General features: G+C 40.0%; 1 protein-coding gene across 2 annotated transcripts; it reads right to left on the bottom strand.

The window, feature by feature from the left end:
* Positions 1–394: 394 nt before the first annotated feature.
* Positions 395–4,674, bottom strand: LOC123429451. Of its 2 annotated transcripts, none has more exons than XM_045113488.1 (11): positions 4,357–4,674; positions 3,033–3,223; positions 2,765–2,942; positions 2,444–2,673; positions 2,131–2,337; positions 1,943–2,035; positions 1,766–1,867; positions 1,187–1,641; positions 1,071–1,096; positions 815–989; positions 395–697 (listed from the first exon to the last, which is right to left on the bottom strand). In XM_045113488.1, exons 2-8 carry the CDS (start codon positions 3,216–3,218, stop codon positions 1,399–1,401), a joined length of 1,239 nt encoding a protein of 412 aa, XP_044969423.1. In that variant the 5' UTR covers positions 3,219–3,223; positions 4,357–4,674; the 3' UTR covers positions 395–697; positions 815–989; positions 1,071–1,096; positions 1,187–1,398. The 2 variants fall into 2 exon arrangements, with proteins under 2 accessions (XP_044969423.1, XP_044969422.1); XM_045113487.1 differs by having other exon boundaries at positions 2,444–2,682; positions 4,357–4,673.
* Positions 4,675–14,086: the final 9,412 nt, after the last annotated feature.

Raw genomic sequence — 14,086 nt, 5'->3', positions numbered from 1 at the left:
GCATTTTTTCAGAATGCCTCCAAAGACTATTTGTAGCATTTCTCATACTGCCTCTACAAATTATGCATGGCATCTCTCATACTGCCTTCAAACATTTTTGTGGCATTTCTAAATAATGCCTCTAAACCATTATGTGGCATCTTCTGTATTGCCTCTAAAATGTTTCTGTGGCATAATAAAAATATGATAAAACACTATTACAACAAGCTCAAAAATTTGCATCTGGATCTGGCAACACTATTACAGCAAGCTCCAAACACACATACAACACAATTACAGCAAGCTCCAAACACACATACACCACACAAGAGCAAGATCAAGTGTTCACAACAGACAAGAGCAAGAGCAAGAGTAAAACAAGATTGAGAGGCTACAGACAAGAGCAAGTGTTCACTAATAATATGCACGCGAATAATATCCAACAGTAAAACATCTGGATCTGGCATCATCTAGAAGTATCATCATGCACGCGAATAATGTAAAGCATGACCATCAGAACATCTTCACAAATTCTGAAACAATATCAAAGTATCAATCACAAACAGAAATGTACACTGCCTACTGTTGTGACAACAATATGAAGAAGTGTTCCAGCTTGATGCAATCAATCATAGACGGATGCAGACAAGAGCAAGCCAATCAGCGGTGTGTCACCTTCAACTTCAACCTTCAGGAGTGTACCGGCATTTCTAGGCATCTACAAGAGCAAAGAATGTTCTCAGCAATGTAACAAGGTTACACAGACATGCATGCAAGAATGTATAGTTATACATAAGTATGTTGTTTCCGGTTGTAGGACAGATTGCTTGAATACCTTTTTTCATTTTTGTCGTCTCAAAAACTTTCTTTCTCTTCAGGGTATTCCTCACTACACCTTCTAAAGTACCGCAATCAGTCTGATGCTTGGTCACCTGAGTTCCAGTAGTTATTTTGTCGGGATCCACATTCTCGCTATTGTTGACTGACATCTGACTACAAACACTAGAAACCTGCAATTAGGTAAAAATAAAAATCATGTATAGTTATACATAATATGAGCACAAAACAACAACTATGAGCTATGATAGTACCTTAGAGTGTAGCGAGGTAGTATCATCTGTTTGCATAATCAGCATAAAAAAGAGTTCAGAATAGTTGCATATACAAGAACACGGCAAATGAGTTAGCAAAGTGTCATGTATCATACATTTTTGCGTGGCCATGGAATACACCTAGCTTGGGCATTTCCTAGCTTGTTTATTTTTCCTTGTGCACGAGGCAGCTCAGTTGTTTCTTTGAGCACGATGTTGACAAGAACTTCAACACAATCAGCTAGTGGTTGGCCATCAGTAGCTTTAGCTTTTCTATCAGTTTTTTGAATGGTTCCAATTGCCACCACACTTGTACTATTTGGTGACGTCAAACTTGATTTGCTACCAGAGTATGCACCACATGCCGAAGCTCCACGTTCTCTTGTTTAGCAGCATGTAGTTCAGCTTCAACTTGAGCAAGGCGCTCCGAAGCCACTCCGCCTACTAATAGACCAAGGCCACTTGGCCTTCCTTTCTTTTCTTTTGGGAAAATTGATGAATAAAGATCACCATCACGAGCCTCCTCACCAATCAAAGAAGGATCTGCCCGAATCCTTTTTTTAATGTCATCCTGGAAGGTTCATATAACAGTAGGATTGCAAACATGAATTTTATTAAGCAATGAATAAAGCAGTATCAAATGAAAGATACCTAGGAATATAATAGGACAGAGCACTATCAAGTGAACTACATACCATTTTTACTCCACTTTGTTGGTTGACTGGATATCCATCGTTTTTCGTATGTGTAACCACGTAAAGCTCGGCACGCCCAATTTCCCTACCCTCTACCATCTCCTGAAACAGAGATGAAATGTTGAGATGGTAGTTACACGATTTAATAATACACTAGTTAACACGCCTAGGTATTACCATTTGATCAAGGACAACTGCAAAACTTATATGGGTCCCGTTGCATCCCTCGATTTGCGATGCCCGAGTGGCCTTGTTTCTCTCAGATTTTTCCTGGACACACAAATATGGTGAAGAAACGCATAACAAGCTTATATGTAGAATAAATATTCAGCATAGGATACAAAACTACAACATTGAGTACTCACCTTAGCTTTGTCTGTTCTCCAGTGTTTTACTAGCCACTCCCACTGTCCAATTGGGATTCTATTATCGCAACCATTAAGAATATTGCGTGCCCATGACAAATCAGCTTTGTAGTATTTCCTCTTTAAAACAACCTTGAAGTCTTTCCATTTCTTACTTGCTGATCTCAACACCCATCTTTTGTATGACTCGTCAATGTTGAAAAAAGCCTATTATAAAAGATAGTTGTGGCAATATGTAGAACTTGCTCATTGAAGAAGAAAATGACTTCTTTGTTGAAGATGCAAATATGTATGTTAGATTGCATTGACATACCTGGACAGAATCCCACAACTTTTCTTTCTCTAACTTTGGTACTTTGCTCCAGTTTTGAGCAGCTAAGGATATTTCTTTTCCTTTCACTAGGGTTCCAATAAAATTTGACAGCTTGCATGTCTTCAAACCACATGGCTGACCAAATCTGTTAAACTTCAAATTAATCTTGTTATCAACATCGTGTTCTTTCCAGAAACGCCTCATGTGAGTAGGTCCTCTTCTAGTCTTCTCTACAATTTCTGGTATACGAACAGATAGCAACTACCATTATTCCCATGCATAACAAGCACATGTAAATTCTTTTATACCCTCAGAACTAACCATGAGTTTGCTGATGTTCGTGTCTAACTTCCTCTTCTTGTTCATGTTCATCTTCTTCTCCATCTTCTGATTCAGTTTCATCACCCTGTTCAGTGTCATCTTCTCCATCTTCTGATCCAGTTTCATCACCACTTCCCTCATGGCTCCTTAAGTCATCAGGTTCTTCGGCTCTAGAATTCTTCAAAATCAATAAAAACAAGTGTTCACAGTTATCAAGACCATCAGAAGTAATAAAAACAAGAAGTCACCAAGCATTTAAAGAGCTTACCATAGTGAAGTGTTTTAATTTATCCCTATTTGAAGCTTCTGTTTTAATTTGTTTGATAACATTGATGCATTCCATTTGTGGTAGATTAACTTCTCTGACTCTATAATTCAGCTCATTCAATCTTCGTTCATGGTTAGATACATGGGACTCATTGAATGCATCAGATATTGACCCCGAAGTCATCATATTTCCTGGCATGTACAATTCGAAACTCAGTTAGAAAATACATATTTCAGTGATTAGAAACTAAAATAGCAACTTTTCATTCGACATTTAGTTCAAAAACAAAAAATAACTCTCACGTGGTCCTAGCCTAATATTCATCATTCCCATCACTTCTAGCATCCATATCAAAGAAGTCTCTTGTAGGTGGATGAACCACGGCGTACCAATCCTTCTCTATAGAATCTTGTACATAATAGACTTGGGTGGCTTGAGTTGCGAGGATAAATGGCTCGTCAAATATATCACTACCGCTGCTTAGCAAGTGGTTAAAATTCACTTCAATTATTCCATATGGGTCCTTTCGAACCCCAGCATCAGGGCGAACACTATCGACCCAATCGCACTTGAATAAAACCACGTTGCCTTTGTTAGAATAATTCAGCTCAACTATTTCAGTGATTTGTCCATAATAAGCAACATCTCCTAAAGCTGGATTCTTATCTTTAGCACTTGAGAAACTAGATGTCTTTGCAAACATAGATACTCCATCGCACTATGTTTCTTTGCCATCACAATATCCCCTTGTGTGGAAAGTGCATCCATTTATAGAGTAAGCATTATACTTCTTCACCATCCGATATGGCTTTTGTGCTAAGACTTTAGCTTCTTCAGGGATCTTAACATTATTGGAAATCAATGATTGAACCTAAATACATAACATAGTCAGTGCAATATCGCCAGATGAAGTGCTTTAAGAATTTTAGTGTGTGATCACAGAACTTACATGGTTAGCAAACCAAGTGTGGAAACTATTGTGATGGGCACGTTCTACATCACGTATTTTTGTGCGTTGACCCACTGATAGAACCAAGTTGTACACTCCTTCTGGGAGTACAGCTAGCTTATTGTGCAAGTGCCAGTAATTAGTGTATCTATATATCACCAATCTACAACATAGTCAAACTGCACAATGTCAAACCAAAATGATTGTTCAGGAGAATTATCTCAAACGATGTAGAAAAGGAAAGTAGCTGGGAGAGTTTCATCTAGCACATACATATAGTCAATCTACATGTATTAAACGATGTAGAACATCTAGCACAAACACAAAAGGAAAGTAAAACGATGTAGAAAAGTTCAGGAGAATTATCTCAAACACCTTGTGTGCACCTGGGCGTTGGATCAACAGCAGAACGTGAGCGAGCTTGATCCGTGCACAGCAACAGAACTTCAGGAGATCGGGAAGAGGGCCACCTTCCTCCTCCTCCGTTGCCTCCTCGGCCTAGCCAGCACGAGTAGGGGGATCGGGAAGAGGGTCGAACTGGGCGGCTGGATGCGGCCGATTTGGTCCGGAAGCCGCCGGATCAGACCTTCCCCCGAAGTTAAACCAGCGGCGCGGCCACGAGCATTGCGCGAGTGGAGCGGCGGGGAGGGCTACTGGCGGCGGCGGCTACCGGCTGCGGCTGCACACAAGGTGTCCACCGTGATGTGCAGAGAGAGTTTTCTTTTTTCTTTTTTCTTTTTTCTGTGTTGTCCACCGATGTGCAGAGAGAGGTGAGAGGGTTGTTTCGTAAATAGTCAAACATCAAGGGTCAAATTGTATAATAAAATTAGTATTAGAGGCGCTCTCGGCCGGAATGCCAGTAACAATTGGAGGCACTTTTTCAAACTTCCATTAGTACATGATTTTAAGGCATTTTAGGAAATCGCCGTTAATGAAATGCCTCCTAATGACGTACGTGTTGTAGTGTTCGTTGAAACCCTAAGTTTTCCATATTGTATATGTATTCTAGGACCAGGCGGCGGCGTGATTTAGCCATCTCATATTTTGTCAACCTAAAAAAACAGAGAGCCACGGCCGGAGGCAAGGAGATGGGAGATGGATTCCGGCAAGGAGCCAGAGATCAAAACTGAGTCCTGGATGGGGATCGAGAAGATGGCGAATGACTTGGGTGATTTTCTTTCTCGCCACCTTGGGATACCTAGGAGGGAGATCTCGTTCCTGAGCACAGAAGCCAGGCTCAGGTCCCGGGATTCAACTGGTACTGGAGAAAAGGCTTGTCAAAAGCAACAAATCCTAAACGTGAATTTTCTTTACCGAGGTAATGGATTTCCTGCTGGTCGAGACGCATCATCTACTCTACCGCTTCAACTCTCTTGTATCCATCCTACAAAAATTCAGAATCCTCATCTCATCCGACAAGATTGAAAACTTGCTTCTCATATCCAATGCACTTGTGGGCATCTCGGAGCTTATCAAGAGCCACAAATCGTCTGCTCTCAAGCAAGGTGATGAAGATCCTTTGGACCGTGCCGGCTGGGAGGCTACGTGGGGAAGCTCGACGGGAAGACACGGTGGCGTTGACGACATAAGTAAGCAAAAACAAATATATACTATCATATAGCAATCCTTTTTTCCACCCTTTATTAATTAATTGTGCCTCGGTCAATCCAATGCAATTTTCCTTCTTGTAGATCACCTCACCGCAGAATAGGACTCTTCTTGCATATGCATAGATTTTAATCTGATAACTTCAGTAGCTCAATTTCTAACAGTACATAATCTCTTTATTTTGTGCTGCAGCAACATTGAGTACAGTTCACGGCTTCCATGCCTGGAATCTTCCCATTCTCGTTCGTGGCTGGCCCTGCCTTGGACATCTACTCAATCAGGCTCGTTAATCTGAATCCTAATCTGAGTTGGCCTATCGATGTCTATGGTGTGTTCGCTGCACGGGATTATTTTGACCACAACCACAACATTCTCTTCCACCGCTCAAGTGCAGACTCTCAAAGAATTAACAAAGAGGTTTGTATAATGTCTATCTTCTCGTCTAATTGTTACAAAGGATCATGTGGAGAGAATTTGTTGTGTGACAAAGGATTAAGTTTTAATTGTTGCGTGATTTAAACTGATTAGTTTGGTTACCAATCTACCTTGGGATTGTTTTGTGTAACCAGATTCGTTTAGGTTTCAATTCAAACTAGTCAATATCAGCTTTAGGCAAGTTTTGCAGCGATAACGACGACCTGCTTGGTATGGACTTGGCCGACATCATCTCCCTCGACAAACTTGATTTCTCCGACAATGGCCCCTGTAGCAATAGTACATGCTCCGTAAGATATCTTCTCGGTTAACACACTCTCCCCCTGTAACAAAAAGCTAAATAAGCACCTTGGAGATTATTTATTTTTGGACAACCCTCATTTTAACATATTTTGATCTGAACATTTACACACTTATGCATTATGCCTTATGTATATGTGTAATTTTTTCCAGAATTTTTTGACTAAAAAAATATGAAATTTCTTGAATTTTGTTTTTTCAATTTAGAGGCCACCATGGAGGCCGAGCACCAAAAGAAATTTCCGGTATAACGACTGCTACGCCCTCTGTACCATAATACTTGTTGCTGGGAAAACTAGTCTAGTTCTTCAAAACAACGAATATTTAGCAACCGAGGGAGTCCAAAAGAGGGAGCTTTGTTTATTTTTCCAGCTGTGTGGTGCGTTCTACAAGTTGAAGTAGTACAAACATTGCAAACAAGTAAAGTAGATGTTGTCTGTTTTAATTATACAATACTTGTATATACATCTCTTATGATACACTTTTTTAGTTGATGAGACAACAACGTTCTGACTATAATCTGTAGTATCCAATAATTGTCCTTTTAAGATAAAGCTAAAACAGGGTTATGTCACCGACCTCAATATTGCTGGAAATGAATCACTAAAGGACACATCGCAGGGAGTATATATATATATATATATATGTGTGCATGAAGCAATGAAAATACACATCACATCACTCAGAATTTTATTTGGTTCGATTTTCTACTTTTCTTTTTTCTTACAAGGTGGACAATACTGTCTCTGAAGATAATGTCGTCGGCGTTGACAGTGCCGCCATCTCAGACCACGACGGTAAATGGTGCAATGTAATTTTTCTTTTCTTTCCCTACTATAACCATGCATGTTGGTTACATTGTATGTTTGAAAATCATGAGAATTATTATTATTTGATTTTGCTTTTTCTTCTTTATAAGGTTGATGATGTTGTTGTTACCCCCTCCAACGATGAGGAGTCTACTGCCGACAACAGTGTTGCGGACTCCAACAGTGGCAAAAATGCAATAAGCAAGACGAAGCGGCGGTCGAGGAAGCCGTATAACTACAGGCACCCTAGCGATGAGTTTTGGATAAATGAAGCCGATGGCATGATACAAAAGAAAAAGAAATACGAAGACAGGGACTTATCAATGTCGACCCTCCTACGGGAACTAGAAAATGGCCCGGTACCCGTCATCTACCGTGGCGAACTTAGTGAGTCCAAGGTCCGCCGGAAGTGGAAACATTTGATGGATAACTTCAAATGTTTCCACTTCCGGCGGACCTTGGACTCACTAAGTTCGTTACGGTAGATGATGGGTACCGAGCCATTTTTCAGTTCTCCTAGGAGTGTCGACAGCGGTACGTCCCTGCCTTTGTATTTCTTTTTCTTTCGGAGCATCCCAAACTCATCGCTAGGGTGCCAGTAATTATACGGCTTCCTCGACCGCTGCTTCGTCTTGCTTATTGCATTTTTGCCACTGTTGGAGTCCGCAGCGCTGTCATCGGTATCACACTCCTCATCGTCCGAGGGGATAACAACAGCATCATCAGCCTTGTAAAAAAAACGAAAAATCAAATAATAGTAATTCTCATAATTTCTCAAATATACGATGTAACCAAGATATATGGTTACAGTAGGGAAAGAAAAGAAAAAACTACATTGCATCTTTTGCCGCCGTGGTCTGAGATGGCGGCATTGTCAACATCGATGACATTATCTTCAGAGAAGGTATTGTCCACCTTGTAAGAAAAAGAAAGTATAAAACCGAATCAAATGAAATTCTGAATGACGTGATGTGTATTTTCACACACACACACACACACACACACACACACACACACACACACACATATATATATATATATATAGACACACACACCCTTAGGAGTACATACACCCTGTGATGTGTCGTTCAGTGATTGGTTTCCACCAATATTAAGGTAAGTGACATAACTCTGATTTAGCTTTATCTAATAAGGACAATTATTGGATAATACCAATTATAGTCAGGACGTTGGTGTCTCATCAACTAAAGAAGTGTATCATAAGAGATGTATATACAAGTATTGTATAATCAGAACAGACGACATGTACTTTACTCGGTTGTAATGTTTGTACTACTTCAACTTGTAGCATGCATGCACCACACAGGTGGGAAAAAAATCAAGCTTCCTATTTTGTACTTCCTTCACAATGCTCTTTACTAAACAGAATATTGGGAAAAATATTGAGGGAAACTGCCTAATTAAATGATCTAAAATTTGGTGGAGTGAGGTTATATGGTCAGTTTCATTCCGTGGTAATTTTAATCAACTATACAACAATATAAAATGTAGTTGCTTCACAAACTCAAAATATTACCAGAAAGAAATATTGGATGATGAGCTCTGATACGTCCATTTTGCATCATGCTTTCATGTTGATATTTATCATTTTTTGGGCTGTTATTACACTTCACGGTACAATACTTATGCCTTTTCTCTCTTATTTTGCAAGGTTTACATGAAGAGGGAGAATGGCGGCATCTGGAATTCTGGCCTGAAAAAGGAGCAAGTTTGAGATACTTATTCTGCGCAACTCCAAAAGCCGTGAAAATCAACGAGGATTTATTTTGGAATTTATAAAAAATACTAGGCCGAAGAAGTACCAGAGGGGAGCCAACAGGAGGCCACAAGTCTGCTAGGCGCGGCCTACCCCCCTCGCCACGCCTAGGGGCTTGTGGGCTCTCTGTTGGCCCTCTGCCCCCCCCTTTTGCTATAAGGAGGGTTTCGTTCCATAAAAAATCAGGAGGAGGCTTTCGGGAGGAATCGCCACCGTCACGAGGTGGAACTTGAGCAGAACCAATCTAGAGCCCCGGGAGGGTCGTCCTGCCGGGGAAACTTCCCTCACGGAGGGGGAAATCGTCGCCATCGTCATCACCAACACTCCTCTCATCCAAGGAGACTCATCACCATCCACATCTTCATCAGCACCATCTCATCTCCAAACCCTAGTTCATCTCTTGTAACCAATCTTCGTCTCGCGACTCCGATTGGTACTTGTAAGGTTACTAGTAGTGTTAATTACTCTTTGTAGTTTATGCTAGTTGGTTACTTGGTGGAAGATTATATGTTCATATCTTTGATGCTATTCAATACCTCTCTGGTCATGAACATAATTATGCTTTGTGAGTAGTCACTTTTGTTCCTGAGGACATGGGATAAGTCATGCTATAAGTAGTCATGTGAATTTGGTATTCGTTCGATATTTTGATGCGTTGTATGTTGTTTTTCCTCTAGTGATGTTATGTGAACGTCGACTACATAACACTTCACCATTATTTGGGCCTAGAGGAAGGCATTGGAAGTAAGTAGATGATGGGTTGCTAGAGTGACAGAAGCTTAAACCCTAGTTTATGCGTTGCTTCGTAAGAGGCTGATTTGAATCCACTAGTTTAATGCTATGGTTAGACTTTGTCTTAATTCTTCTTTCATAGTTTCCGATGCTTGCGAGAGGGGTTAATCATAAGTGGTAGGTTTGTACAATTAAGGGCAGCACCCAAGCACCGGTCCACCCACATATCAAACTATCAAAGTAGCGAACGTGAATCATATGAACATGATGAAAACTAGCTTGACAGAAATCCTCATGTGTCCTCGGGAGCGCTTTACCTCCTATAAGAGTTTGTCCAGGCTTTTCCCTTGCTACAGAAGGGATTGGGCCACTTTGCTGCACCGTTGTTACTATTGTTACTTGCTACTTGCTACGAATCATCTTACCACACAACTATCTGTTACCGACAATTTCAGTACTTGCAGAGAATACCTTGTTGAACACCACTTGTCAGATCCTTCTGCTCCTCGTTGGGTTCGACACTCTTACTTATTGAAAGGACTACGATAGATCCCCTACACTTGTGACTATGGAAACTAATCCTTTGAGGAGCTTGTTCGGGGTATCTTCACCTCGAACGGAAGCACAAAGAGTTGCTCCTCAACTTGCTGCACCTACTGAAAATATTTGCTATGAATTTCCTTCGGGTATGCTTGAGAAACTGTTGGCTAATCCTTTTATAGGAGATGGAACATCACATCACGACTTGCATCTAATCTATGTAGATGAAGTTTGTGGTTTATTTAAGCTTGCAGGTTTGCTTGAGGATGAGGTCAAGAAGAAGGTCTTTCCCTTATCTTTGAGGGATAAAGCATTGACATGGTATAGGCTATGTGATGATACTAGATCATGCAACTACAATCGGTTGAAATTGGAATTTCATCAAAAGTTTTATCATATGCATCTAGTACATCGTGATCGGAATTATATTTATAATTTTTGGCCTCGTGACAGAGAAAGCATCGCTCAAGCTTGGGGGAGGCTTAAATCAATTTATATTCATGCCCCAACCATGAGCTCTCGAGAGAAATTATCATTCAGAACTTCTATGCTCGGCTTTCTCATGATGATCGCACCATGCTTGACACTTCTTGTACCAGTTCTTTTATGAAGAAAGATATTGACTTCAAATGTAATTTATTAGAAAGAATTAAACGCAACTCTGAAAATTGGGAGTTTGATGAAGGTAAGGAGTCAGGTATGAATTTCAAGTTTGATTGCGTTAAATCCTTTGTTGAAACAGATACTTTTTGTGATTTTAGCGCTAAATATGGACTTGACTCTGAGATAGTAGCTTCATTATGTGAATCATTTGCTGATCATATTGATCTCCCTAAATAGAAGTGGTTTAAATATCATCCTCCCATAGAAGTCAATGTAGTTAAAAGCCAATCCAGTTGAAGAGAAACTCATTGCTTATAATGATCCTATTGTTCCTAGTGCTTACATTGAGAAACCACCTTTCCCTGTTGGGATAAAGGATCATTCTAAAGTTTCAACTGTGATACGTAGGGGCCACATTAGAACACCTACACCCCCTGAGAAAATTAGAGTTGAACCTAGCATTGCTATTGTCAAAGATCTCCTGTCTAACAATGTTGATGGGCATGATATTCACTTCTGTGAAGATGCTGCTAGAATTGCTAAACCCCATGCTAGAGACAAACATAGGCCTGTTGTTGGCACACCTGTTGTTTCTCTTAAGATAGGAGATCATTGTGATCATGGGTTATGTGATGTGGGTGCTAGTGTTAGTGCAATACCTCACTCTTTATATGATGAAATTAAAGACGAGATTGCACCTATTGAGATAGAACCTATTGATGTCACTATCCAGCTTGCCAATACAGATACTATCTGCCCTATGGAATTGTTAGAGATGTTGAAGTCTTGTGTGGTAAAACGAAGTATCGTGCTGATTGTCTCGTTCTTGCCACCACACAAGATAGCTTTTGTCCCATCATATTTGGCAAACCTTTCCTCAATATTGTCAATGCTCATATTGACTGTGAGTAGCAAACTCTCACTGTTGGCTTTGAAGGTGTGTCACATGAGTTCCATTTCTCCAAGTTTGGTAGACAACCTCATGAAAAAGAGTTGCCTAGTAAGGATGAAATCATTGCCCTAGCTTCTATTGTCGTGCCTCCTATTGATCCTTTAGAGCAATACTTGCTTGAGCATGAAAATGATATGCATCTCGATGAAAGGGATGAGATAGATAGAGTTATCTTTGAACAATATCCTATCCTTAAGAATAATTTGCGTGTTGAGCTGCTTGGAGAACCACCCCCACCAAAGGGTGATCCTGTGTTCGAGCTTAAATAGTTGCCTGATACTCTTAAGTATGCTTATCTCAATGAAAAAGAGATATTTCATGTTATTATTAGTGCTAGCCTCTCAGACCATGAAGAAAAGAAGTTACTAAAAACTGTGAGGAAGCACCGTGCTGCTATTTGATACACTCTTGATGATCTTAAGGGCATTAGTCCCACTCTATGCCAGCACAAGATTAAAACCGATCCTGATTCCAAACCAGTTGTTGATCATCAAAGGAGATTAAATCCTAAGATGAAAGAGGTAGTAAGAAAAGAAATACTAAAGCTCCTCGAAGCAGGTATTATCTATCATGTTGCTCATAGTGATTGGGTAAGTCCGGTGCATTGCGTCCCTAAGAAGGGAGGTATTTTTGTTGTCCCTAATGATAAGGATGAATTGATCCCACACAGGATTATTACTGGCTATAGGATGGTGATCGATTTTAGGAAATTGAATAAAGCCACTAGGAAATATCATTACCCATTGCCTTTTATCGACCAAATGCTAGAAAGACTGTCTAAACACACACACTTCTGCTTTCTAGATGGTTATTCTGGTTTCTCCCAAATACCTGTTGCACAATCTGATCAGGAGAAAACCACTTTCACCTGCCCTTTCGGTACCTTTGCTTATAGACGTATTCCTTTTGTCTTATGTAATGCACCTACCACCTTTCAAAGATGTATGATGGCTATATTTTCGGACTTTTGTGAAAAGATTGTTGAGGTTTTCATGGATGACTCCTCCGTTTACGGGTCTTCTTTTGATGATTGCCTCAGCAACCTTGATCGAGTTTTGCAGAGATGTAAAGATACCAATCTTGCCTTGAATTGGGAGAAGTGCTACTTTATGGTTAATGAAGGCATCGTCTTAGGACATAAAATTTCTGAAAGAGGTATTGAAGTCGATAAGGCTAAGGTTGATGCGATCGAATAATGACATGCCCTACAGATATCAAAGGTATAAGAAGTTTCCTTGGTCATGCTGGTTTCTATAGAAGGTTCATTAAGGACTTTTCTAAGATTTCTAGGCCTCTTACCAATCTCTTGCAGAAGGATATTCCTTTTGTTTTTTACGATGATTGTGAGGAAGCCTTCGAAATACTTAAGAGGGCCTTGATAACTGCGCCTATTGTTCAACCACCTGATTGGAACTTACCTTTTGAAATCATGTGTGATGTTAGTGATTATGTTGTTGGCGTTGTTCTAGGACAAAGAGTTGATAATAAGTTGAATGTTATTCACTATGCTAGTAAAACTCTAGACAGTGCCCAAAGAAACTATGCTACTACTGAAAAGGAATTTTTAGCAGTCGTGTTTGCATGTGAAATGTTCAGATCTTACATAGTTGATTCCAAAGTCACTATTCACACTGATCACGCTGCTATTAAGTACCTCATGGAAAATAAAGACGCTAAACCTAGACTTATCAGATGGGTTCTCTTGCTACAAGAATTTGATTTGCATGTTGTCGACAGGAAGGGTGCTGATGCGTAGCACATAACTTGTCTAGGTTGGAGAATGTTCTTGATGACCCATAACCTATTGATGATAGCTTTCCTGAAGAGCAATTGAATGTCATCAATACTTCACGTAGTACACCGTGGTATGCTGATTATGCAAATTATATCGTTGCCAAATATATACCACCTAGTTTCACATACTAGCAAAAGAAGAAATTCTTCTTTGATTTGAGACATTACTTTTGGGATGATCCTCACCTTTATAAGGAAGGAGTAGATGGTGTTATTTGACGTTGTGTACCTGAACATGAATAGGGACAGATCCTACAGAAGTGTCACTCCGAGGCCTACGGAGTACACCATGCGGGAGATAGAACTGCACACAAGGTATTGCAATTAGCTTTCTATTTTCCCACTCTCTTCATGGATGCCCGTAAGTTTGTCTTGTCTTGTGACGAATGTCAAAGAATAGGTAATATCGGTAAACATCAGGAAATTCCTATGAATTATTCACTTGTCATTGAACCATTTGATGTTTGGGGCTTTGATTATATGGGATCTTTTCCAAAATCCAACGGGTATACTAATATCCTAGTTGTTGTTGATTATGTTACTAAGTGGGTAGAA

The sequence above is a fragment of the Hordeum vulgare genome, chromosome 2H (assembly GCF_904849725.1).
Source record: "Hordeum vulgare subsp. vulgare chromosome 2H, MorexV3_pseudomolecules_assembly, whole genome shotgun sequence".
In the NCBI taxonomy this organism is placed as follows: Eukaryota; Viridiplantae; Streptophyta; class Magnoliopsida; order Poales; family Poaceae; genus Hordeum; species Hordeum vulgare.
This window is presented reverse-complemented; position numbering and strand designations above follow the sequence as displayed.

What these genes read in the sequence shown, in the direction of transcription:
- LOC123429451 (XM_045113487.1), bottom strand. Translation starts at nt 3,218, where the DNA reads ATGATGACTTCGGGGTCAATATCTGATGCATTCAATGAGTCCCATGTA. An exon ending in CGAACATCAGCAAACTCATG is followed by an intron (nt 2,683 to 2,764) that starts GTTAGTTCTGAG and finishes TTCGTATACCAG; the next exon opens with AAATTGTAGAGAAGACTAGA. An exon ending in AGTTGTGGGATTCTGTCCAG is followed by an intron (nt 2,338 to 2,443) that starts GTATGTCAATGC and finishes CTTTTATAATAG; the next exon opens with GCTTTTTTCAACATTGACGA.